Source organism: Pelophylax lessonae, assembly GCF_965119305.1.
Source record: "Pelophylax lessonae genome assembly, chromosome: 10".
Taxonomy (NCBI): domain Eukaryota; kingdom Metazoa; phylum Chordata; class Amphibia; order Anura; family Ranidae; genus Pelophylax; species Pelophylax lessonae.
This window is the reverse complement of record NC_138777.1, coordinates 68,565,075-68,590,076: the sequence shown is the minus strand read 5'-3', so window position 1 is coordinate 68,590,076 and position 25,002 is coordinate 68,565,075. Positions and strand designations below refer to the sequence as shown.

Sequence of the window (25,002 nt, the reverse complement as noted above, 5' to 3'; positions counted from 1 at the left end):
TCGCGCTGGCAGCTGCTGCAAGCACATAGATGGATGTTTCAGGATGGAGAGCGGTGGAAGGGGCCAGGAAATGTAATTTTCTGGCCCCCTCCTTTCCTGAATGTACATGATTAGCAATCGGTACCAGTCACTCCTGTGTCCATTCATCTTCGAAGCATAGTAAACTGTATTTACTATGCTTTAGTTTGTGAATGAGCAGGAAGTCTCAGAGCACTTCCTATTCTTTCATCTGTGCAGCTGATGCTACAGAGAAAAATTTATAAATCTATGTCCTCAGCCACTTTCGGCAGGGAGGGGCCCTGTCAGGTAGGCTGTATGGGGCCCCCGTGATTTCTAACAGCAGCCCTGAAAGTAGCAGCCCCTCTGCAGTGCTCATGCATTGCATGCGGTTGCAGGGGATTACTAACAGCAGCCCTGGATGTAGTAGTGAGGGAATGCAAGGATAATAAGTACTACTTTGGAATGCATGCTAAGAGATGGTGTTACTTTGGCTTATTCAGGCAAAATACAAGTTTCTGTTAACCACTTAAGCCCCGGAAGATTTTACCCCCATTCCGACCAGGGGGTATTTTGCGATTCGGCACTGCGTGAATTTAACGCACAATTGCGCGGTCGTGCGACGCTGTACCTAAACGAATTTGACGTCCTTTTTTTCCCACAAACAGAGCTTTCTTTTGGTGGTATTTGATCACCTGTGCGATTTTTTGATCACGCGCTATAAACAAAAAAAGAGCGTCAATTTTGCAAAAATAGCAATATTTTTCACATTTTTTTATATGAAATTCCCCCAAAAAAAAATGTAAAAATCAAAATTTTTAAAAATTTTCGGCCAATTTATTTTATGCTACCTATGTTTGGTAAAAAAAATCGCAAAAAGCGTATTTTGATTGGTTTGCGCAAAAGTTATCGCGTTTACTAACAAAGGGAAAGATTTTTGTCATTTTTGTTGTTGTTTTTTTTTTTAACGCGTAATGGCGGCGATCTGCGATTTTTTTTTTTTGCGGTACTGCGACATTGCGGCGGACAGATCGGACCCTTGACTGACATTTTTGACACTTTTGGGGTTACCAGTGACATTTCTACAGTAATCAGTGCTATACATATGCACTGTTACTGTAAAAATACACTGGTAGTGAAGGGGTTAACTTTATTTGGAAGGGAGGGGCTGTGTGTGTCCCTAGGGGCGTGGTTTCTACTGTGATTGGCTGTGGCTCTAGCTGTAAGGACACTGATCAACGGATCTACATACCAGATCCGTTTTATCAGTGTCTTTGCAGCGAGGAGAATGACAGGCAGTTTGTTTACACAAGCTGCCTGACATTCTCCCTCTCCCCCGCCGATCGCCGAGTGACCGGCGGACATCGGGTCCGCTGGTCACACGCGCGGGGGGGTCCGTGACCACGCGGGAGCGGGAGCGCGCCCCGGGGGGCGCGCGCTCGCTCCCTAGACCCTCACAAGCAAGCAACGTAGCCCTACGTTAGTTTGCCTGTGAGGGGCTGACCGCCGACGTAGATAGTCGTGCGGCGGTCGGCAAGTGGTTAAGGTACCGAGGATTTAGGCCTCATGCACGCAGGGCATTACAAAAAAAACAAGCTGCAAAGCCACTACCAATGCCAGGAAAACAGGTCTGTAAAAACGCGCTTTTAGTAGCTTTTTCCATTGGTGTTAATGCGCGTTTAGCCATGTTAGCTTTAAGCAGCGTTTCTCTATTCAGCGTGGCCTCTATTCCAAATTAATGGTTCCCTATGACAGCTGTCTTTGATCTGACTTTCAGCCCATTGATGTGAATGGAAGTCACATTCAAGTCGGATCATGATGATCCGACTTGTGGTGTGACTTGTGTTGTGAGGATCTTGAAGGGGAACCTCACATCAAAAAAAGAAAAAAAGAAACTCCATGGGTTCCCTTTCAAGATCCATACCAGACTTAAAGGACCTGGTATAGAACTTTGGGGGGAGAGAGAAACGCCACGCATTTTTTTTTTTTTTTTTTTTTTTTGGTGTGGGGTTCCCCTTCGAGATCCTCAGAGCACCATGATCCTACTTGGATGGGACTTCCATTCAAATCAATGGGCTCTCATAGGGAACCATTAATTTTAACAAGTCCAAAAAAAAAAAAACACTTGACGCGGCTTAGTGCTGTATCCGGCGTTAAGCTGCGTTTAGCAGTGTCAGACGTTTTTACAGCTGTAACGCCGGTCCTCCGATGCACTGGCCCTGGGTTTTTTTTTTTTGCAGCATGAAAAGGCCTATGTCACTTATAGCTCCTAAAAGCCTGTGTGTGCATAAGGGCGTAGAAAAACACAGAGAGGCGTTTTTAAGTTGCAAAAAAAAAGTCTCTGATGCCGGTAAAAGCAGCTGTAAAAACGCCCTGTGTGCACGAGGCCTTAGGGTACGTATGCATCTAAATCTCCCTTGCCTCTGAAGGCCGATCTGCATTCTGATTGGGCTCCAGAGGCTGACAGTGCCTCCTCACTGCCTGTTTAACCTCATTTTTGCCAACAAATTTGCCGTAACCTCATGCATTGCACGCGGTTGCAGGGGATTTGTGGCCGTTCCCCATTGACTTGTGGAACAGGGCTATGCACAGATTATAATGCAACGTACCATTTTTACATTTTTTTTTTTTGTCCCTAACTTGACAGTTCATTATTTACGCACTGCAGCGCCTGCATAAAAGTTACCACCTCCAGTAGTAGGAAACGATCAGTTGCAGGAAGAGCTATAGGCAGTACTGGGCTCGTTCTCTTTTAAGCAGAACTACAGGCACCATTTTGTTTTTGTTTTCAGGTATGTATAAAAAGGTTACCTTTTTTCTGAATGATTCACAGAATCCAAGGCATTCTGTGAATGGAAAAGAGAAGAGGGGCGGTGAATGAACGACTCTAGCGTTGAGCTGTAGCTCTCAAATTGGCAGCAGGCTGGGACCACAGTGGGAGCTGTGTTATCTGGCGTAAATTATAGGTATTTTAAAGGGCACAGCAGTGAGTCTGCAGAACGATGCATGTCAGGTGAGTTAACTTTTATGTATAGACCTGAAGCTTAAAAAAAAATAAATGTGCCTGGAGTTCCGCTTTTAATGTGCACTTTTTACCTGGGTGACCATAGTCTTCAGGAAAAATAGAGGGGTTGATCTACCTATCAGGAAACGGACAGCAATAAAAACTTAACAGGAGTTCTAATCCATTCCTATTCTATTGAACATGATAAATAAACTTTTGGATATACATACACTTTAATAGAAGTGTTTTTATGTGCTAAGCCAACTTGACATTACTTGGAAGCTTCTGCTCCATGCACATATATTTCTATAACTTTCCTTGCATTGGTAAAAATTAGAGGCCTGTAAATATTTTACCATTACGCCAGCACTATGTGCCTAAATCCCAGAGATTTAGAGAGATTGCGGTAAAGCCGTCCTGCTTTAAAAAGAAAGCGTTTGATGAATCACCAATTGTCTCTAAAGACTTTGATCCCAGTTCATTGTTTTGTTAATCAATGATGTATTTGCTCTACCCTCCCATTTCTACACATCAATCAGCTTCTTGTCTAGAAAGGTTTTATTTTCATTTGGATACTAAGCACACGCATCCAGGGGCCACTCACTGTACATTGCAGGACTCTTAAAGCCGACCATAGACAGGTCGAAATTTGTCCGGTTCAGCAGGAATCGGCTGAATTTCGATCCATCTTTGGGCTGCTTATACTAAAGTCAATCTATCGACCTTACGATCACTGCCGGTGGCCATGACTGCCAGCACTGATCATTGTATTCTTACGGGCGGGAAATCCAACTGTCAGAATACAGCTCTCATGTGACCTGCTACAGCTCCTCTCCTCCTCCCCGCTGACGTCAATGGCCTCTGCGGTGCTCTGAGCAGGGCTGACGTCAGCGGGGATCTTGGCACTCCCTCTGCAGTGCTCTGAGCAGGGCTGACGTCAGCCGGGATCTCAGCACTCCCTCTGCAGTGCTCTGAGCAGGGCTGACGTCAGCGGGGATCTCGGCACTCCCTCTGCAGTGCTCTGAGCAGGGCGGATGTCAGCGGGGATCTCGGCATCTCCCTCTGCAGTGCTCTGAGCAGGGCGGATGTCAGCGGGGATCTCGGCACTCCCTCTGCAGTGCTCTGAGCAGGGCGGATATCAGCGGGGATCTCGGCATCTCCCTCTGCAGTGCTCTGAGCAGGGCTGACGTCAGCGGGGATCTCGGCACTCCCTCTGCAGTGCTCTGAGCAGGGCTGACGTCAGCGGGGATCTCGGCACTCCCTCTGCAGTGCTCTGAGCAGGGCTGACGTCAGCGGGGATCTCGGCACTCCCTCTGCAGTGCTCTGAGCAGGGCTGACGTCAGCGGGGATCTCGGCACTCCCTCTGCAGTGCTCTGAGCAGGGCTGACGTCAGCGGGGATCTCGGCACTCCCTCTGCAGTGCTCTGAGCAGGGCTGACGTCAGCGGCATTTCGGCATCTCCCTCTGCAGTGCTCTGAGCAGGGCTGACATCAGCGGGGATCTTGGCACTCCCTCGGCAGTGCTCTGAGCAGGGCTGACGTCAGCGGGGATCTCGGCATCTCCCTCTGCAGTGTTCTGAGCAGGGCTGACGTCAGCGGGGATCTCGGCATCTCCCTCTGCAGTGCTCTGAGCAGGGCTGATTTCAGCGGGGATCTCGGCATCTCCCTCTGCAGTGCTCTGAGCAGGGCTGACGTCAGCGGGGATCTCGGCATCTCCCTCTGCAGTGCTCTGAGCAGGGCTGACGTCAGCGGGGATCTCGGCATCTCCCTCTGCAGTGCTCTGAGCAGGGCTGACGTCAGCGGGGCTCTTGGCATCTCCCTCTGCAGTGCTCTGAGCAGGGCTGACGTCAGCGGGGATCTCGGCATCTCCCTCTGCAGTGCTCTGAGCAGGGCTGACGTTAGCGGGGATCTCGGCATCTCCCTCTGCAGTGCTCTGAGCAGGGCTGACGTCAACGGGGATCTCGGCATCTCCCTCTGCAGTGCTCTGAGCAGGGCTGATTTCAGCGGGGATCTCGGCATCTCCCTCTGCAGTGCTCTGAGCAGGGCTGACGTCAGCGGGGATCTCGGCACTCCCTCTGCAGTGCTCTGAGCAGGGCTGACGTCAGCGGGGATCTTGGCACTCCCTCTGCAGTGCTCGAAGCGGCAAAGAAGAGCTCCAGTGGATCATGTGAGCGCCCAGCAATGCTGTAAATTAGGTATTTGCTACAATGATGGAGAAAGACACACACTGGACAATAAATAATCCATTTACAGAACGGATTAAATGATTTTACAAGGACTTTAACTAGAGTTTATTGTGGGGATTACAGAGATGCTGACCGGAAGGGAGAGGGGGAGAGAAGACGGGACAAATAAGACGTCCCCCGAAAATAAGCCCAATAAATTTTTTGTAGCCAAAATTAATAGAAGACCCAGGCTTGTTTTCGGGGGAAACACTGGGTGTGTGATTAATAATAATAATAATAATAATAATAATTATATTATATAATTATTATAATATTATTTTATTTTTTTAATTTCTTTTTACAAACCTATAATAAAAGGTGTATCCCCTAGAAGTTTATCAAGCAGCACTTGTTTGAATGCAGAAGACGGCAATACACGTTAACTACACAAGCCCTTAAATGAGTAGTTGATTTGGTTGCAGAGTAATGGCTCCAGTTTTTGCTAAGTGGCTCTTTTTTGTTTGGTAAGATTGTAGACGAAGTTCTGAGAAAGTTAACAGAAGGTGACATTCCCAGACATGCAACGTTAGGACTCGCACCTTTCAAATCAACAGTCCTAGCAGATATCTGACAGCGCTGTGCCGAGGAAGGAATCATGCACTTAACCTTGTATTGTAGGCCACTCCTATGCTAGGGGAGTCATCAGGAGGGAGCTGAAGTGGGTAGGACCTCAGGACTTGTGTATGTGTGTCTGTTACTAAACAGATTTTGTTTCTTCTTGTTCTCCAACCAGATGTCAGACGCCGGTGGAAAAGAAGAACTGGGGGTTTTCTAAATATAGTATTTTTTTTTTTTTTTTTTTGTCACAGTTGTTGGCTAAGGGTTTTTCCTGTCCCAATGTCATCATCACCTTCTAATTCACCACAAAGAAGCTGGAAAGTTGGAATCTTAACTTCCAAGCGGAACCTCCAAAATAAACAGAGCACTTTGGAGATGAATGAAAATATGAACACACACTATGAAGGCTTTAACAGCAATGGACAGCAAGGTCAAGAGCGAGGCACCTCCACATTTGAACTGAAACACAATGTATTGATTAACACGGAATCGCCCCGGCCGGTGATCAATCTAGACCCCCGAATGTCCATCTACAGCGCCAGGAGACCTCTGCTCACAAGGGCCAACATACAAGGCAGAGTTTATAACTTTTTAGAAAGACCAACAGGATGGAAGTGTTTTGTGTATCACTTTACAGTGTGAGTAGACCTTTACCTTTTCTTGATGTTTAATATTTTTCCATTTAGTAGAACAGCAATTTAAAAAAAAAAATATATATATATATATATATATATATATATATATATATATATATATATATATATATATATATATATATATATATATATTATAATATATATATAATTTTTTTTTTTTTGTTACATTTCATCCTCGAAAAGATTCTGTCTTTGCATTTACCTCGGAAGAGGGCGCTCTCCTTATGTTGTCTCTTTGGTGCTTGTAGAAAGTCAGGTTAGTGGTAAAGGGCCCCGATGTCTGACAGCTCAGAGACGTCCTGTTTGATGTTACAAGCCAATGGAATTTGTTTAGGAGATTGGCCTGTGGCATAGCCCCTTTCACTTTAGTACCTGCGTCAGGGCTGCCATGTTTCTGGTTGCAAGGTAATCCAACTGAAAAGCAGGCACATGCTTTATTTAATCAGCTTGCAATATCAATAGGGTAGCAGGCAGTGTTGCCAACCTTCAGCAACATTTTTTACTGACAGGAAAGAAGAAAAATGGGCGCCTCTGAGTGTAGACTGTTTATATATTTAATGATAAAAAACCGCAGTGGATTCGCAGGGTTCCCGCATCGCATATGTGTGAACTGCCACTAAAACTCACATTGTGGACATAGGTAATAGGCACATAAAGATTGTCCGGTGATTGGATGCTGCTCTTGTCTGCCCTGGGGGCCGTTTTAGCCGCTCATAGAGCTTGTTCCTGCCAGCAGGATGTAGTTGCGGTGCAGGCTTGAAAAAGGAGCGCGCACAAATGATATCCCCGTAGTGCGCATGCTCTGAAACGCATCGTGAGCACGCAGGCAACGTCCACATGGACAACGCTGCTGTCCAGCCCTCTGTTCCATCACCCAGCATCACAACTACATCCTGCCAGCAGGAACAAGCTCTGCGAGCAGCTAAAACTGCCCCCAGGCGGACATGAGCAGCATCCGATCACCGGACAATCTTTGTGCCTGTTACCAATGTCCACAATGAGTTTTAGTGCCGGTTCAACACACATGCGATGCGGGAACCCTGCGAATCCACTGCGGATTCCCGCATCGCACTTGACTTGCAGGCAATTCACGCTGCCATATGCAAATCGCTGGGGGTGTCAATACAATGTTAACGACCCCCCGCCCCAGATCAGTTCACATATCTCAGTGCAAACTGTCAGTTTAGACATGAATCGGATTGCATAGGTGTGAACACTCATGCAATCAGATTCTGGTGTGGACCAAAAAAGGGTCCTGGGCAACTTTGAATGCGATGCAAATTCAGCCATACATTCTGTATGGCTGAAATTGCAACGCACAGACATCACATGTGATTTGCAGTGCAGTGCGCTGCGAACCGCATGCAATGTCTGACATCGCTGAAGTGTGAACTGGCGCTTCTTCATTTAAATATATAACAGTCTACACTCAGAGGTGTCTGTTTTTTTTTTTTTTTTTTTTTTTGTTTTTTTTTTTTTTTTTTTTTTTTCTTTTTTTCCTGCATGTTTGGAGACCGCTTCACTCCCCTTCCAGGCTGGCCCTGAGCTCATTGACTGTATACCCTTTTATCCTATGAACAGAGCTAGCACCCCTAAGGACTGTACGATGGACTTAATACTGCACTAAACTCACTCCTGCTTGCGCCACTTTTTACATTTTTTTTTTTTTTTTAACTGACAAAACATGGAAAATTTACTGATGGAGCATATTTCTTACTGACCACCTGAAAAATGACTGAACTTCAAAAAAAGACAACCAATATTTAAACAGTATAAACACAATATGGAAACACTGACCATACCTAGAACAAGTAATTTGCCTGGTTTACACTTAAAAAATCAACACCGCATGACAAATTCTCAGCCCCTGATATTTACAGACAGTTGTAAAAATTAGTGATTTTTACAAACTCTCAGTAAAATTACTGACGGTTGGCAACCCTGGTAGCAGGTCTCATCGGCTGGTTGTCAGAGCCGGTTCACATATGAGCGACCCGACTTGCCGGGGCGACCTGTGAAGTCGGAGCGGCCGGCACGGACTTCATATCATTGAAGTCAATGCAGGTCACTCCAGGTCGCCCCAAAGAAGCTCAGCACCCTTTTTCTAAGTCGGAGCGACTTGTGTCGCTCCTATTAGAACGGGTCCTGTGCTACTCTATGGCAGGCGACCCACGGCGACTTGTCAGGCGATCAGGTCGCCTGACAAGTCGCCCCAGTGTGAACCGGCTCTCAGGCAGTGTGACCCTTTACAACCAGATTACGAAAACTTTGCAACAGAGAGGCAAAGTGGCCCTACAGGAACGTCTGTCTGCTCTATCCAGGTGAAAAAAAAAAAAAAAACGTACTCCTCATGCTGCTCTTTGCAGTACCTTGGTCATATAAAGCTACACAGGAGGAAAATCGGCCTACTTTATGGCCCTGGTTCACACCGGAGTGTGTTTCAGCTCGTAAAAAGCTCATCTCTAAAGTCTCAAAACGCCCAACAGGCAAAATCCCATTCATTTCAATGGCCCCTGTTCACATCTGATCGTTTTGTCTCCTGAAGCAAAACGCCTGAAGCTCAAAAAAGTACAGGAGCTTCTTTTTTGGCTGATTAGCAACGTTTTAGTTAGATGTCAATGGCTTCCTCCAAACCCCTGCCAAAAAATGCCTGGAAAAAACGCTTTGAAAAAGCCCAAAAAATGCATGAAAAAAGCAAAAAAAAAAAAACTGCCTGAAAACGATACGCTCAGGTGTGAATGGAGCCAAATTGTCTTGAAGAGCGCTTGTCCTGAAGTTAAGCTAAATAAATGAATAAAAGGAGTTAAACTGGCCATACACAAGAAGAATTTTGTTAAAAAAATATTTGCTTTCGGAATGTTCCTTTTTGATTTTCCAATGGTTCGTAGTTTCTGTTTGGCAATGAGAATTGTGAATGTGTTTTTCCTTCTAGTAAAAATAGTATTTGTAATGCACATGTGCTAGGCATGAAAGGAATCGAATATATCTGGGTATTCTTTCAAGTAGCAGATTTGGAGTAAATTTTAAAGCTGAAGTTTAGGTTTGGTAAACCTAGTTAAAGGATAAGGTTATGTTAAGGGTAAGTGCAAAAAATGCCCATTATGGTCCAGGTAAAGTGCATGCATTTATTCTTCTTTTTTTTTTTTTTCTACACTGCAGCCTGTAAACCAGGGATCCTCAAACTACGGCCATCCCGCTGTTGCAGAACTACACATCCCATGAGACATTTTAAAACTCTGACATTCACAGACATGACTAGGCATGATGGGAATTGTAGTTCCTGAACAGCTGGAGAGCCATAGTTTGAAGACCCCTGCTGTAAAGCATTGCAGTTCAGCAGATTGCGGGTGCAATGCCAGGCTCCTGCATACTCGGTACAGCCGTTTGCCCTGACCTCCCTTACAGGCAGACAGTTACTGAATTGCTGGAATTGTGAAAGACCTACAAGCGCACTCACCAGCACCCTCACAGTTCATTGAGAACTACAAGCCGTCTGCATGGAGGAAGGCGGTAATTGTAGTTCATTGATTCACAGAACTCTGTTAACCACTTGCCGACCGCCCCACGTACATATACTGTGGGGCGTCTGTTATAATGCGCGAAATCGCGTAACTGTACGCAATCTCATGCTTCCGGATCTGCGGTGCGCTCCATGTTCCCGAGCGGGGCAGAGCAGCGGTCTGCCTATGTAAACAAGGCAGATCGACGTTCTGTTAGGCTCCATGTACACGGGACGTTGTTAAAAGTCCCTTTGAATGCTGGAATTTTTAGGACGTTTGAAACGTCCGTTCGGTCGCGTTTGTACCCGCGTTTAGCGGCGTTTGGGGGCGTTTGCGTTTAGAAGCGTTCCTAAGAGGTCAAAAAAATTATTCCCCTTTAAAATGGAAAACGCGAATGCTAAACGCGGGTCATCGCATTCGGACGCGTTTGTGCGTTTGAAACGCCGGGAGACACACGTTCGAACGCAAATAATTGTGTTCTAAAAAAAGTCCCTGAACGCAACTGCCTGCAAATGACTGTAAACGACCCTGTGTACATGGACAGATAAGATAAAATGTAGATGGGTTCGGGGGCTTCTGAAAAAAACGCCCAACTGCTCCTAAACGACCATTTCCAGCGTCCCGTGTACATGGACCCTAAGTAGGGAAGATTGAGATCCAAAGTTTCTGCTAAGCTGGAACACAGATCTATCTTCCTACATTTAAAGCATCCCGCACACAGTTAGAAAGCACTCCCTAGGGACACATTTAACCCTTTAATCGCCCCTGATGTTACCCCTTTCCTGCCAGTGTCACTAGTACACATATTCACTGTATTGGTGTCACTGGTCCCCAAAAAAGTGTCACATAAATGTCCAATTTTTTTTTTTTTCTCCCGCTGTGCTATTGCAGTCCCGCTATATATCGCCGATCACCGCCATTCTTAGTAGAAAATTCCATAAAAATATCTCATTTTGTAGACGCTATAGCATTTGCGCAAACCAATCAATATACGCTTATTGTGATTTTGGTGGAAAAAAAAAAAAAAAGTAGCAGAATACATATTGGCCTAAACTTATGAAGAAATTAGATTTTATTGGATGTGTTTAATAGCAGAAAGTAAAAAATATAATTGGTTTTTATTTTTGTTTCAAAATGGTCGGTCTTTTCTTAGTTTTTATAGTGAAAAAAAAATAAAAACCACAGTGGTGATCAAATACCGCCAAAAGAAAGTTCTATTTGTGGGGAAAAAGGACATAAAGTGCCACACCTAAACTTTAGCCCTAGAGTGGATCTTCACTTTTTGAAAAAATTAAGTCAGCAGCTACAAACACTGGTACCCTTTAGTCCCCCCCCCCCCCCCCCCACAAAAAAAAAGAGTGGGGGAGGAGGATCAGCGGAACTTCTCTTTTTAGTTGTGAAGTTCTGCTTTTTAGGGCTTTTGAATGAAATCAGTTGGCTCGATGGGAAGATCAAATTCTCTGCCAAATATTTTTTTTGAATGACATTCTACTGGTGAATGACATTTACAGAGTCCTGCATGTACATTCAATATTCAGACTGAGTACTATTCAGTGTTCAGCTATGCCAGCAGTGACTTCAGTTCAGTGCTTTTGGCGATTCTATCCACCTTTTTGATCAATCGCTGACCAGTAGAGAACTGCGGGGTCCCAAATGTCTGAAATGAACTAGATGGCTGCGAGGCTGAGATCAATGTGGATATTGTCTGTTATTCCTGCTAACTAATGGCGTGACATGCAGTGCATCTTTGCACATTGTGTACATTCTTTTATTGCTGACATAACTTTCTTTCTTTTTTTTTCTTGCAAGACAGGCAAGTTCTTTAGGGCCATTAAAATGATTTATGTGAAATAACCTCAATAAAAAAAGTATGTAGACAGATGCTAATTTTATTAACGCAGTGGTCAGTGACCCTTAGTAACCTAGAATACTTCAGTTTACATCATAGGTGAATTCTGATTGGCTGTAGGTCACTGTACATCCTGTCATATTACATAAGCTTGATAAGTAAAAAAAACATTCCCATTCATCTCATCCTTTCAGCCCTTCACCTACCCTCTGACAGTAATTTCCTTATTTTATTGCGGGTCTGCAGTATTCAAAATGTTACTGTGTGTGTGTGTGTATATGTGTGTGTGTATATATATATATATATATATATATATATATATACACAGTGGGTACGGAAAGTATTCAGACCCCCTTAAATTTTTCACTCTGTTATATTGAAGCCATTTGCTAAAATCATTTAAGTTCATTCTTCTTCCTCATGAATGTACACATAGCACCCCATACTGACAGAAAAACACAGAATTGTTGACTTTGTTGCAGATTTATTAAAAAAGAAAAACTGGAATATCACATGGTCCTAAGTATTCAGACCCTTTGCTCAGTATTTAGTAGAAGCCCCCTTTTGATCTAATACAGCCAGGAGTCTTTTTGGGAAAGATGCAACAAGTCTTTCACACCTGGATTTGGGGATCCTCTGTCATTCCTCCTTGCAGATCCTCTCCAGTTCTGTCAGGTTGGATGGTAAACGTTGGTGGACAGCCATTTTTAGGTCTCTCCAGAGATGCTCAATTGGGTTTAAGTCAGGGCTCTGGCTGGGCCATTCAAGAACAGTCATGGAGTTGTTGTGAAGCCACTCCTTCGTTATTTTAGCTGTGTGCTTAGGGTCATTGTCTTGTTGGAAGGTAAACCTTCGGCCCAGTCTGAGATCCAGAGCACTCTGGAGAAGGTTTTTGTCCAGGATATCCCTGTACTTGGCCGCATTCATCTTTCCCTCGATTGCAACCAGTCGTCCTGTCCCTGCAGCTGAAAAACACCCCCACAGCATGATGCTGCCACCACCATGCTTCACTGTTGGGACTGTATTGGACAGGTGATGAGCAGTGCCTGGTTTTCTCCACACATACCGCTTAGAATTAAGGCCAAAAAGTTCTATTTTGGTCTCATCAGACCAGAGAATCTTATTTCTCACCATCTTGGAGTCCTTCAGGTGTTTTTTTAGCAAACTCCATGCAGGCTTTCATGTGTCTTACACTGAGGAGAGGCTTCCGTCGGGCCACTCTGCCATAAAGCCCCGACTGGTGGAGGGCTGCAGTGATGGTTGACTTTCTACAACTTTCTCCCATCTCCTGACTGCATCTCTGGAGCTCAGCCACAGTGATCTTTGGGTTCTTCTTTACCTCTCTCACCAACAGTGGCGGCCGGTGCATAGGGGGCGCCAGGGCGCCGCCCCCCCTGAAAAAAGGAAGAAAAAAAAAAAAGATAAAAAAAAAAAAAAAGATTGCAAAACGAGCAATAAAGTTTGAAAAAAAAAAAAAAATTGCGTTCGCCGCCGCCGCCGCCAGCCGATGTGGAGGGGGGTGGGGGGGTGGGGTTACCACCCAGAAGAGGCGCCGATTGGCTGCCTTCTGGGGGGCGTGGGGGGCGTAACCTGGGCGCAAGGCAGATTCCTTGGAAACCCCCACTTCGTGGATTCCTGGCTGTGATTGGTCCAGCCTCCAGCCTGGACCAATCACAGCATCCAGGACATCCAACGCTGACCCCGCTGACGTCACTCGCAGCAGTGGACCGGACCGCGGGCGATGGAGTCGGGTGGACACCGGACGGGAGTGACGGCGGCACCGGAGAGGAGACCAGACCACCGGAGGTCATCTGCTGGAAGAAGACATCACCACCGGTGAGTCCTCGTGGTCCTCCTGTCCTGTCAGTCCTCCATGACCATCCATCCAGCTTTTCCACCGCCATCCCCCTATGCTCTGCCTCATCCCATGAGTCATGGGATGAGGCAGAGCAGAGGGGGATGGCGGTGGAAAGGCTGGATGGATGGTCATCATGGGCCATGACCATCCATCCATCCATCCATCCAGCCTTTCCACCGCCATCCCCCTCTGCTCTGCCTCATCCCATGACCATCCCTCCCACCGCCATCCCTTTGCCTGATCCCATCTCTCCCACTGCCATACCTCTGCAGGGGGCATGTATACTGGTCACTACATTGAATGGGGGCCTGTACGCTGGTCACTACATTGAAAGGGGGCATGTACACTGGTCACTGTATTGAAAGGGGGCATGTACGCTGGTCACTGTATTGAAAGGGGGCATGTACGCTGGTCACTACATTGAAAGGGGGCATGTACGCTGGTCACTACATTGAATGGGGGCATGTACGCTGGTCACTACATTGAAAGGGGGCATGTACGCTGGTCACTACATTGAATGGGGGCATGTACGCTGGTCACTACATTGAAAGGGGGCATGTATGCTGGTCACTACATTGAAAGGGGGCCTGTATACTGGTCACTACATTGAATGGGGGCATGTACGCTGGTCACTACATTGAAAGGGGGCATGTACGCTGGTCACTGCATTGAAAGGGGGCATGTACGCTGGTCACTACATTGAAAGGGGGCATGTACGCTGGTCACTGCATTGAAAGGGGGCATGTACGCTGGTCACTGTATTGAAAGGGGGCATGTACGCTGGTCACTGTATTGAAAGGGGGCATGTACGCTGGTCACTGTATTGAAAGGGGGCATGTACGCTGGTCACTGTATTGAAAGGGGGCATGTACGCTGGTCACTACATTGAAAGGGGGCATGTACGCTGGTCACTGCATTGAAAGGGGGCATGTATACTGGTCACTACATTGAAAGGGGGCCTGTATACTGGTCACTACATTGAAAGGGGGCATGTACGCTGGTCACTGCATTGAAAGGGGGCATGTACGCTGGTCACTGCATTGAAAGGGGGCATGTACGCTGGTCACTACATTGAAAGGGGGCATGTACGCTGGTCACTGCATTGAAAGGGGGCATGTACGCTGGTCACTGCATTGAAAGGGGGCATGTACGCTGGTCACTGCATTGAAAGGGGGCATGTACGCTGGTCACTACATTGAAAGGGGCATGTACGCTGGTCACTGCATTGAAAGGGGGCATGTACTGTGTGGTCTGTGCTAGGGGGTCTGTACTGTGGGGTTTGTACAAGGGGCCTGTACTGTGGGGTTTGTGCCACTCTGTCAGTGTATCCCATAATAGGGCCCCTGCTCCCTATTATGGGATATACTAGTACTGATGGAGCCCTTAATATGTGATATATTGGGAGAATTGGTTCACGCAAGCAAAATACAGGGGACAAAATGGGTGGGGTCTATAAGGGGTGTGGCTTCTGAGAAATGGGAGGGGCCAAAATAGAAGGGCGGGGTCTTGCGCCCCCCCATCTTAAAACTTCACCAGCCGCCACTGCTCACCAAGGCTCTTCTCCCCCGATAGCTCAGTTTGGCCGGACGGCCAGCTCTAGGAAGGGTTCTGGTCTTCCCAAACGTCTTCCATTTGAGGATTATGGAGGCCACTGTGCTCTTAGGAACCTTAAGTGCAGCAGAAATCTTTTTGTAACCTTGGCCAGATCTGTGCCTTGCCACAATTCTGTCTCTGAGCTCTTCAGGCAGTTCCTTTTGACCTCATGATTCTCATTTGCTCTGACATGCATTGTGATCTGGAAGGTCTTATATAGACAGGTGTGTGGCTTTCCTAATCAAGTCCAATCAGTATAATCAAACACAGCTGGACTCAAATGAAGGTGTAGAACCATCTCAAGGATGATCAGAAGAAATGGAAAGCACCTGAGTTAAATATATGAGTGTCACAGCAAAGGGTCTGAATACTTAGGACCATGTGATATTTCAGTTTTTCTTTTTTAAAAAAATCTGCAACAATGTCAACAATTCTGTGTTTTTCTGTCAGTATGGGGTGCTATGTGTACATTCATGAGGAAGAAGAATGAACTTAAATGATTTTAGCAAATGGCTGCAATATAACAAAGAGTGGAAAATTTAAGGGGGTCTGAATACTTTCCGTACCCACTGTGTGTATATATATATATATATATATATATATATATATATATATATATATATATATATATATATATATATATATATATATATATATATATATATATATATATATATTGTGGGGTTGATTAGCTCGGTGGCGGGTATGGATGACCCCTTGGGGGGGTTAGTTACACAGAGAGATAGCCGAGAAGTGGTTGCAAACAAAACAGTTTGGTTTATTCTTGCTCTTTTCTTCACACAAGTGCAAGCATCAAAAACATCAAAATAAAATAAAACACAAAATAAATCCTTGCCACTGTGGGCGGCTACCTTCACACATACAGGAACCTACCTAAGGAGTCTGTCCCCAACCTACTGTTGGAGCAAACTTTGCTGATCCTACAGCAGACACTCAATAGTCCATTTATTTTCTTCCACATAGAAATAGTTCAAGACCTCACCTTGAGAAGTCTTCACACTTGTTACTCTCCTCAGCCACATCGCTTCAGGAGGTCTTCCCCATGCTCACACAGCTTTCAGAGGGCACACATCTGACTGTCCTCCTCTCCCCATGCCCACACAGTGGCAGGAGGCAGCAATCCTTAGACTTCCTTTGGACAAATTATAGAGGCCTTCATTTCCTCATTCTGAACAGCTGAATGGTTTTCAACTTCCTGCTGGCTATCTCTGCAGCTGACACCCTATAGTAATTGGTGAATTTTCTAAACCAGGTGGAAATGTATCTCCTGTCTGTGACTACATCCACAGATTTACCTGACTTCCTGTCACAATATATATAATATTTTTTTGTGTGTGTATATACAAAAGAATTGGGACGCCTGCCTTTTACACGTACATACATTTTAATGGACTGATGTGAACGTGCAATGTATATGTAAAAGCGCTGCGTAAATTGACAGCGCTATATAACAACCTGAAATAAATAATGGTATTCCCAGTCTTAGTCCATAGGATTCAATATTGAGTTGGCCCACCCTTTGCCGCTATAACCGCTTAAACTCCTCTGGGAAGGCTGTCCTCAAGGTTAAGCAGTATGTCCATGGGAATATTTGACCATTCTTTCAGAAGCCCATTTGTGAGGTCAGGCACTAATGTGGACGAGAAGGCCTGGCTCGCAGTCTCCGCTCAACTTCATCCCAAAGGTGTTCTATCAGGTTGAGGTCAGGACTCTGTGCAGGCCATTCAAGTTCCTCCATCCCAAACCCACTCATCCATGTCTTTATGGACCTTGCTTTATTCTCTGGTGCGCAGTCATGTTGGAACAGGAAGGGGCCATCCCCAAACTGTTCCCACAACGTTGGGAACATTAAATTGTCCAAAATGTCTTGGTATGCTGACGCCTTAAGAGTTCCCTTCACTGGAACTAAGGGGCCAAGCCCAACCCCTGAAAAGCAACAGCATAATTCCCTCCTCCTCCAAATCACTTGATTCCCTCATCAACACAGTCAGTGTTGATGGGGGAATCGCTCCCGTGAGCCATTGTGTTCTGGCAGGGAGAATATAGTGATTATTGCTAGCAGCTATAACCTCTATTAAAAATTGCATGTAAATCTGACAGGCTGATTATACCCAAGTTGATCAATCAACCTGACTACATTCAGCCTGCCCATACATTGTTTGAATCTCGGCCAGTTCAGCAGGAGGCAGTTTGTTCACCAAAGGGCTTGAGAGTTGTACAAAAATAAGTGTCTTCAGGCAACTGTGAAGCATGTTGGAGGTTCCTTGCAAGTTTGGTCTGCATTTCGGCAAAAAGAGTTGATTTGGTCAGGATCAATGGTGTCCTCAATGCTGAGAAATACAGGCAGATACTTATCCATCATGCCATACCATCAGGGAGGCGTGTGATTGGCCCCAAACTTATTCTGCTGATCTTGATGCAGAAATGTGCACGATGGCAGTGGCTCTCCCTGCTCTGTCCCCCCTCACTGGGCAGTTTGATGGCAGCAGAGGCCATTGGCTTCCATTCCTGTCAATCAAAGTAGAATTGGATTAATGGAAGGAAATCAGTCATAAGAGAAACAAGAAGATTGCCATAGTTGAACTTTTTAATAATATGTGATTGGGTGTTATACTGACTCCCTGCCTTTAATACTTTAAATCACTGATCTCGACCAACTGTAGATAAGGACTTTCTTGATCTGCACATTCTGGATCACAGACTGAAGCCAGTGGTTCAGCATCGATCCGCCAGTCAGAGATGCATGCAGACAGCTAGTAGGAGTTGAGCACTGGAAGCCTCCATACGGAGGTCCAATGCCTCACTTTGTAGCCTTTTTACAAATAGGTCTGCTTCTAGGTGAATAGATTGTGAGCCGACAACAAAAGCATGCAAGTTTGCCATTCATTTATAAATGATCACTGTAAATGTTTTGCTCTTCGGTCACCTAGCAGAATGTTAAGATGAACTAATAGCTATAAAAAATATGAAAAATGCAGCTCTGTCTTCATGTTTTGCATTTTTTTTTTTTTTTTGCTTTTCAATGCCCAGTATAAATACTTGAATTTGACTTGACTTGATACTGGCCTTGTGCAGACTCGCATTACAGCAGAGCTCAGAATGGCAGTGGTTAAAGCAGCACAAGCAATCAATCATTTGTGCTGTAGTTTGAAGAGCATGATGATAGAAGGAAAGAGCAGAGTGAGTGATAAGCTTATCAGCGTGCTGCTTCTCCATTCACTGTCCAGTCACAGGGCATCGGGTGAGTGTGTTGGTGGGGGGGGGGGGGGGGGGGGTTTAAGGACACCTCTAAAGAAGACCATACATGAAGGAAATTTTTCGTGCAACGAAAGTTATAGGAAAGAAATTTGCTCAATTTCCCCCATCAACACAGACAGTGCTGACAGGAGAATACCTCCCGCTGAGCCATTATATTCTCGCAGGGGGTTGCAAGGAAAGCGCCCTCTGTCGGGAGAACACAGTGATTGTTAGCGGCTATACCAGCTGCTAGCTATAATCGCTTGTAAAATCTGGCAGATTGGTTGTACCCAAGTTGATCGATCGCTCAACTTGGTACATTCAGCCCGCCCACACATGGTTACTTTGAACAGTCTATGGTTGGCCTAAGTGTTACTTAAAGTGGTTGTAAACCCACCTTTAGAACTTTTACCTATAGGTAACCCTTTAATAAGGCTTATCTATAGGTACTGTAAATATCTCCTAAACTTGCATCATCATAGGAGATATTTTACATTGCATGCAGCCGATGACGTAATCGGCGCAAGTGCTCTGAAGAAATGGCCGCCTGTGCGGTTTGATTAGAGCTCTGTGCCATGATCGGCGGCTCCCGCACGAGTGACATCTCGCGGTTCCGTCCAGTTATACAGCCGGAGTCCGCAGACCCGAAAGGAAGAAGGGCGAAGATGGATGTGGCTGCCAGCGGGGACAATGGGGGGCTTCGTTTTGCAGGTAAATGTCACATAATTTGCTAGTATGCGATGCATACTAGCACATTATGCATTTACTTTGCAGGGAAGAAAAAAAAAACAGGAAGTTTACTTCCTCTTTTAACCAGTTTACCACCGGAGGATTTTGCTGTCTTGCGTCCAGGCCACTTTTTGCGATTCGGCACTGTGCGACTTTAACAGACAATTGCGCGGTCGTGCGATGCCGTACCCAAACGAAATTTACGTCCTTTTTTTCCCACAAACAGAGCTTTCTTTTGGTGGTATTTGATCACCTGTGCGATTTTTACTTTTTGCGCTCTTAACAAAAAAAGAGCGTTTTATTTATTTATTTATTTATTTTTTGCGGGACTGCGACATTGCGGCGGACAGATCGGACCCTTGACTGACATTTTTTACACTTTTGGGGATACCAGTGACATTACTGCAGTAATCAGTGCTATATATATATGCACTGTTACTGTAAAAATTACACTGGCAGGGAAGGGGTTAATTTTATTGGAGAGGGAGGGGTTAATGTATGCCTGGTGCTTACTAACGTGTGGGGGGGGGGGAGGTGACTGAGTGACACAGGGACAGATCGGATGTTCAGCTATGCTGAACACTGCAATCTGTCACTCCTTGTCACTTAGGAGATCCGCCCGCTCTGTTTACACAAGCGGGCGGATCTCCAAACTAGATTCCCCGACGATCGGGGAAGAGCATCGGCGATCGCCGCCGCTCCTCCACTGGCCCGACTCCCGCTGTGACTGAAAACAGCGGGAGCGAGCCTCCGGCGGCACGCGCGCGCCGCCGAGAGAGGGGAATGTCTGGTAACGTAGACCTTTGTCGCCAGACGATAACGAGCCACTGTGCCGCAGTAGCAGCAACGTGAGTAGTGGGGAAGTGGTTAAGCTGGTCATATATGGGTCAGCTTTTTTTTCATTCAGCCAGCAGGCTGAATGGGGAAATCCTCCCTGCTACGCTATTGTATTCGGTCAGTGAGGAAACTCTTCCGCTGTCAGATTACACAGATCAGTGCTGCAGCCTTTTGCCTGCAGCATTGATCAGGTGGCTTTTATCCGACACATGGGTTGACCATTTGTCCAGTCCTTGCTGAACCGACCTGAAATTTTGATCCATGTATGGCCAGCTTTAGCTGCAGCAGAGAAAAATGTGGTCTCCTGTCATGCCAGACAGGGCTGTGCTGTGTGGCAAAGCTGCGTAACTCTCAGAACTGGATGGACAGAAATGCAAATCCTTTGGCAGGTAAAGCAGCTCCCATGTATATTTATCTGGTAAGCCAGCAGTTCAGCTTGAGCTGGGTTTGGCAGGTATGCTAATATAAAGTGCTGCTTTTCTTACTCAAGTACATGGAGAAGTTTTCATTTCCGGACACACCAAAAAAAAATTAGTCAGTGAGATTTATAAACACTCACTGAGATCGCACACTGTAAGAGGGGGATGCCCAGGGATATGACTCAGAACTGGCATTGCAACACCTCCACCTCCTGTCTGATTTACTAATGGGATTCTTGGTAATGGCTGCACATTCACCCCCGACAAGTGTCTGGAGAGGTAACTGTCATTTTGTTAAAGCCTTATCCTTGTTCAGTTCTACATTTCTCACAAAAGGTTGGTTCTTGAAGCAGAACTTTTATTTCTGTAGTGGGTGTTTTTTTGCAATAATGTGAAAGTACTTACACATTATGGCATACTTACCTTCTAAAGTTCCCTCTTCTAGTGATGTAATGCCCGCTCCCAGGGTCATAGATGGGGGATAGGCACGGACCAAGGCTGAGGCGGACATTTTCCAAAGTACAGACCTTGGTGATGGACACCAAGGTACATTTCAATTTAAAACCATCAAAAAAACAACCTGTCTACTCTCTGGCCTAGTTCTAGAAGTACAAAAAAGGTTTAAAATACCATTTATATAAAGGCCAGGGCAGGTCCCCCATAGATCCCCCCCTTTAGCGCAGGCCAGGGTAAGGGTCCACCATATAGATTCTCCTTTAGAGCAGGCAAGGGCAGGCAGGTCCCCCATAGATCCCTCTTTAGAGCAGGCCAAGGCCAGGGTGAGGTTTCCCGATATTTATACATCCCCTTTTAGAGCAGGCAGGTCCACCGTCCCCCAGAGTGGCTCTGAGGAAGAGGTTAAGCCTCGAAACGCGTCAGCAGTCATCTTATCGGATATGGAAGATTCTATGGACTATTCCTGACATTTGAGCAACTAAGCTCGATATGATCTATTTTCACCTACGTCTGAGTAGCCATTTTTAAATGTTGTATGAATAAAGCCTGTTAATGAGGATAATGCGCTAGGTCGGTGCGCCCTTTCTTTGTTTTTCTTTGCCTTTTAGTATCGGTGGACTACCCCAGTCCGTTATGGGCAGCAAGACCCTAGCCATCTGAGACGCCAGTTGTGAGTCCCGTGGGGAGTGTGGTCGGGGGGATTGGATTCCAAGCGCAGGAGAAGGGTGTTCACACCTTATTGTTTTGGAGGTCCACCATCCCCCATAGATCCCTTTTTTAGCGCAGGCAGGAGTTACGGTTCCCCGTATAGATCCCCTTAGAGCAGGCCAGACAAGGCAGGGTCCCCCTTGGAGCAGGCCAGGCAGGATCCCCTTCCCATATAGATCCCCCTTAGAGCAGGCCTCCCATAGAATAGATCTTCCTTACATAGTGACTTCTTACTTTGCTTCTCTTACCTTACCACACTCCATGGGCTCTCTCCAACCTCTCTCCCCAGTCCCCCCGCAAAGAATTTAGTAATATAATATATATTTTCCTCCAGGCCAGTGAGTCCACCAAAACCAACTGTCCTCCGTCGCTTCTCCTGCGCTGGGTGGCTGCTGCATTAAATTCGGACAGTCCCTCCCCAACCAGGGTCCAGAGTCGGTCACAGAGAGATCACTCTGTGGCCACGCAGTCGCACACAGCGATCTCTCTCCTCCACCACTCCACTTTGTGGGTGGTGCTAGCAAGATCTAGAGGCGAGAGGGAGGTGGGACCGACCAAGCCAAGGGAGGGAAGCCAGCGGCCCCGCCCCCGAGCCTTCGCATTGGGCATTGGTCTGAGTCTCTGCAAAGTGACTCGGAGACAAAAAAAGTCGGTGGCGGACCCTGTAAGGACCGCTCACGGACACCTTGCTGACCCCTCGTAGATAAGGGGGGAAAACCAGTTCTCCTGTTCTGGACCCAGACCAGCAGGGAGGCCCAGGCAGCTGGGTGAATCAGGTGTGGGCAGGATGAGTGATCGACAGGGGATTACTGGAAAACAATCCCCCCTGTATGGCTTTCTAGCAGCTAAGGCCTGGATTCTTCTCCTCTCCCTCCCTCCAGCTGGCTTATTGCTGCTGAGGAGGAGTGAGCCATACACGGGATCAGTTAAGTTATTGCCCCCCCACGCGCCGCACCCATCACCGTCCCTGTGCACCATATGCGTTCCCTGCTGCCCAGGCCCCCCTGTGTGCCCCCACCCCTGCAGTGCACCAGCTTCCCCCCACTTCTTTCAACCGGCAGCTGCAAGCACACAATAGGATCCTTTAGCATGAAGAGTTGGAGAAGGGTCCTGTAAATATGTCACGTTAACCACTTGCCGACTGCCTAACGACGATTTACATCAGCAGTCAGCCCCTCCCAGGCAAAGTGACGTAGGTCTACGTCGCTAGCCTGTGAGGCTCTGGGGAGCGCGCGCGCCCTCACGGACCCCCCCGCGCGTGTGCCTGGCGGACCCAATGTCCGCCGGGCACTCACGATCGTCCGTTAGAGCGGGAGAAAGGCAGGCGGCTAATGTAAACACAGCCGCCTGTTATTCTCCCCTGTGTAAGAATGGAGATCACACGGTTCTACTATGTAGGACCGTTGATCTCTGTTCTTACACCAGTATCCACATCCAATCACCGTTAGAATCACGCCCCTAGGGACACACTTAACCCCTCCCTCTCAAATAAAGTTAACTCCTTCACTGCCAGTGTCATTTTTACAGTAACAGTGCATATGTATAGCACTGATTACTGTAGTAATGTCAATGGTACCCCCAAAAGTGTCAAAAATGTCAGTCAAGGGTCCGATCTGTCTGCCGCAACCGCAAAAAATTGCCGCCATTACTCGTTAAAAAAAAAACAACAAAAATGACAAAAATCTTTCCCTTCGTTAGTAAACGCAATAACTTTTGCGCAAACCAATCAAAATACGCTTTTTGCGATGTTGTTTTTTTTTTTTTTTTAACCAAACATATGTAGCATAAAACAAATTGGCCTAAAATGTTAAAAAATTTTGTTAAATTTTTACAATTTTTTTTTTTTTTTTATAGCGCATGATCAAAAAATCGCACAGGTGATCAAATACCACCAAAAGAAAGCTATGTTTGTGGGAAAAAAAGGACGTCAAATTAGTTTAGGTACAGCGTCGCACGATCGCGCCATTGTCCGTTAAAGTCACGCAGTGCCAAATCGCAAAATAGGCCCTGGTTAGGAAGGGGGTGAAATCTTCCGGGGCTTAAGTGGTTAACCAGCATTTCCTTTCCTCAAATAACACAATGAGTGATTGGTACTGATTACTCACTGTGTTCATTCATAGCTGAAGCATAGAAAAATGTGGGTTGTTTTTTTTTTTTTTTTTTGGGGGGGGGGGGGGGATTGGGACGGCCTGTCAGCTTGGCTGTATGGGGCTCTATGGTTTCTAACAGCAGCCCTGCCCCCCCCTTATTGCTTTGTCACCCACATCTTCTGCAGGTCTGCTTTTTGGTCTAGTGTCTTCCTTGACTGCCATTGGGCAGCCACTGAGATAATGTAACTCCTATACATGCACCCGGGATTTTAGTCCCTGGTACCATTATTAAAATCTCACAAGTGCCAAGAATGAGTTGGGGTGTACACAAAACTTTGCATGTGCCTTAGGCTAAAAAAAAAAAAAAAGTGCTATTAGCATGTTTTATGGGCAGAAGAGACTTTGCATGGTAATACAAGTGTTTAGGCAGCACACCAGGCTGTGTGGCTAAAGAAGAAACTTGGGCTAAACAGAATCGACAGATATACAATAGCAGGGTAATCCAATAAAAAATATACTTTTTATATAACCAACAGAAGTACAGAAATCTGTCTTCCAGGAGCCCTCTGCACAGTAAAGCTAGGCATACACATACAGACTTCAAATGGATTTCTCCAACCACACTAAACTGCATGGACAGAGAAATATGCATTGCCGGCTATTGGATTTAGATGGTCAACACCCATGGCTGCCAGAATACCCAAACAGTGATTGATCTCAAAGGATGCAGTTGCTGTTCTGCTGACTATTTTCCATCTAGGTATACCGTACCACCTCCCTTTTTTTTTTTTTTTTTTCAAAATCACTGCTGACAGGTTCACCCAGGGCTTGAATGTTGTCCAATTAGTTGAGTTGGCCAGAATTCGAGCCATGTAGGTCAGGCTTAAAGTGGAACTTCTGCTGTGACAAACTGGGAGCAGGCAGGCTTGAGTGAGTGAGGTTCTCTTCTAAAGCAGCTAAGCCTAAAAATGTTAAGGATTAGTTTACCTTTCTTCTTTTTTTTTTTTTTTTTTTTTTTTTTGCGATTTGTTTATTACTATTTTTTTTATCCTTTTGTTGGAGCCTGTAAAGCATCACTAGGGAGTCTCCAGCAGATCTGCCAGTGTATTAGTGTGCCCGCACATCAAGAAAGCATGAACTACCACGTTCCTCTACGGTATGGTAGTTTCTTTAAAAACCATAAGACAACAGCCGCAAAGGTTTCCGGCAGTGCTGAGACAAGGTCGCCCAGGGCAAAGATGCCAAACTGTGCCCCTTTTTCCCTTAG

The 25,002-nt window shown here is 46.0% G+C and overlaps 1 protein-coding gene across 1 annotated transcript in view; it reads left to right on the top strand.

Annotated features, from left to right (window-relative positions):
* KCNQ1 (potassium voltage-gated channel subfamily Q member 1) overlaps positions 1-25,002 on the top strand; it is a 227,823-nt gene that overhangs the window by 18,149 nt on the left and 184,672 nt on the right. The window contains exon 3 of the mRNA XM_082270391.1: positions 5,958-6,420. Coding sequence (XP_082126517.1) covers positions 6,062-6,420 — 359 coding nt within the window. The 5' untranslated portion in view covers positions 5,958-6,061. The remainder of the gene's footprint in view (positions 1-5,957; positions 6,421-25,002) is intronic.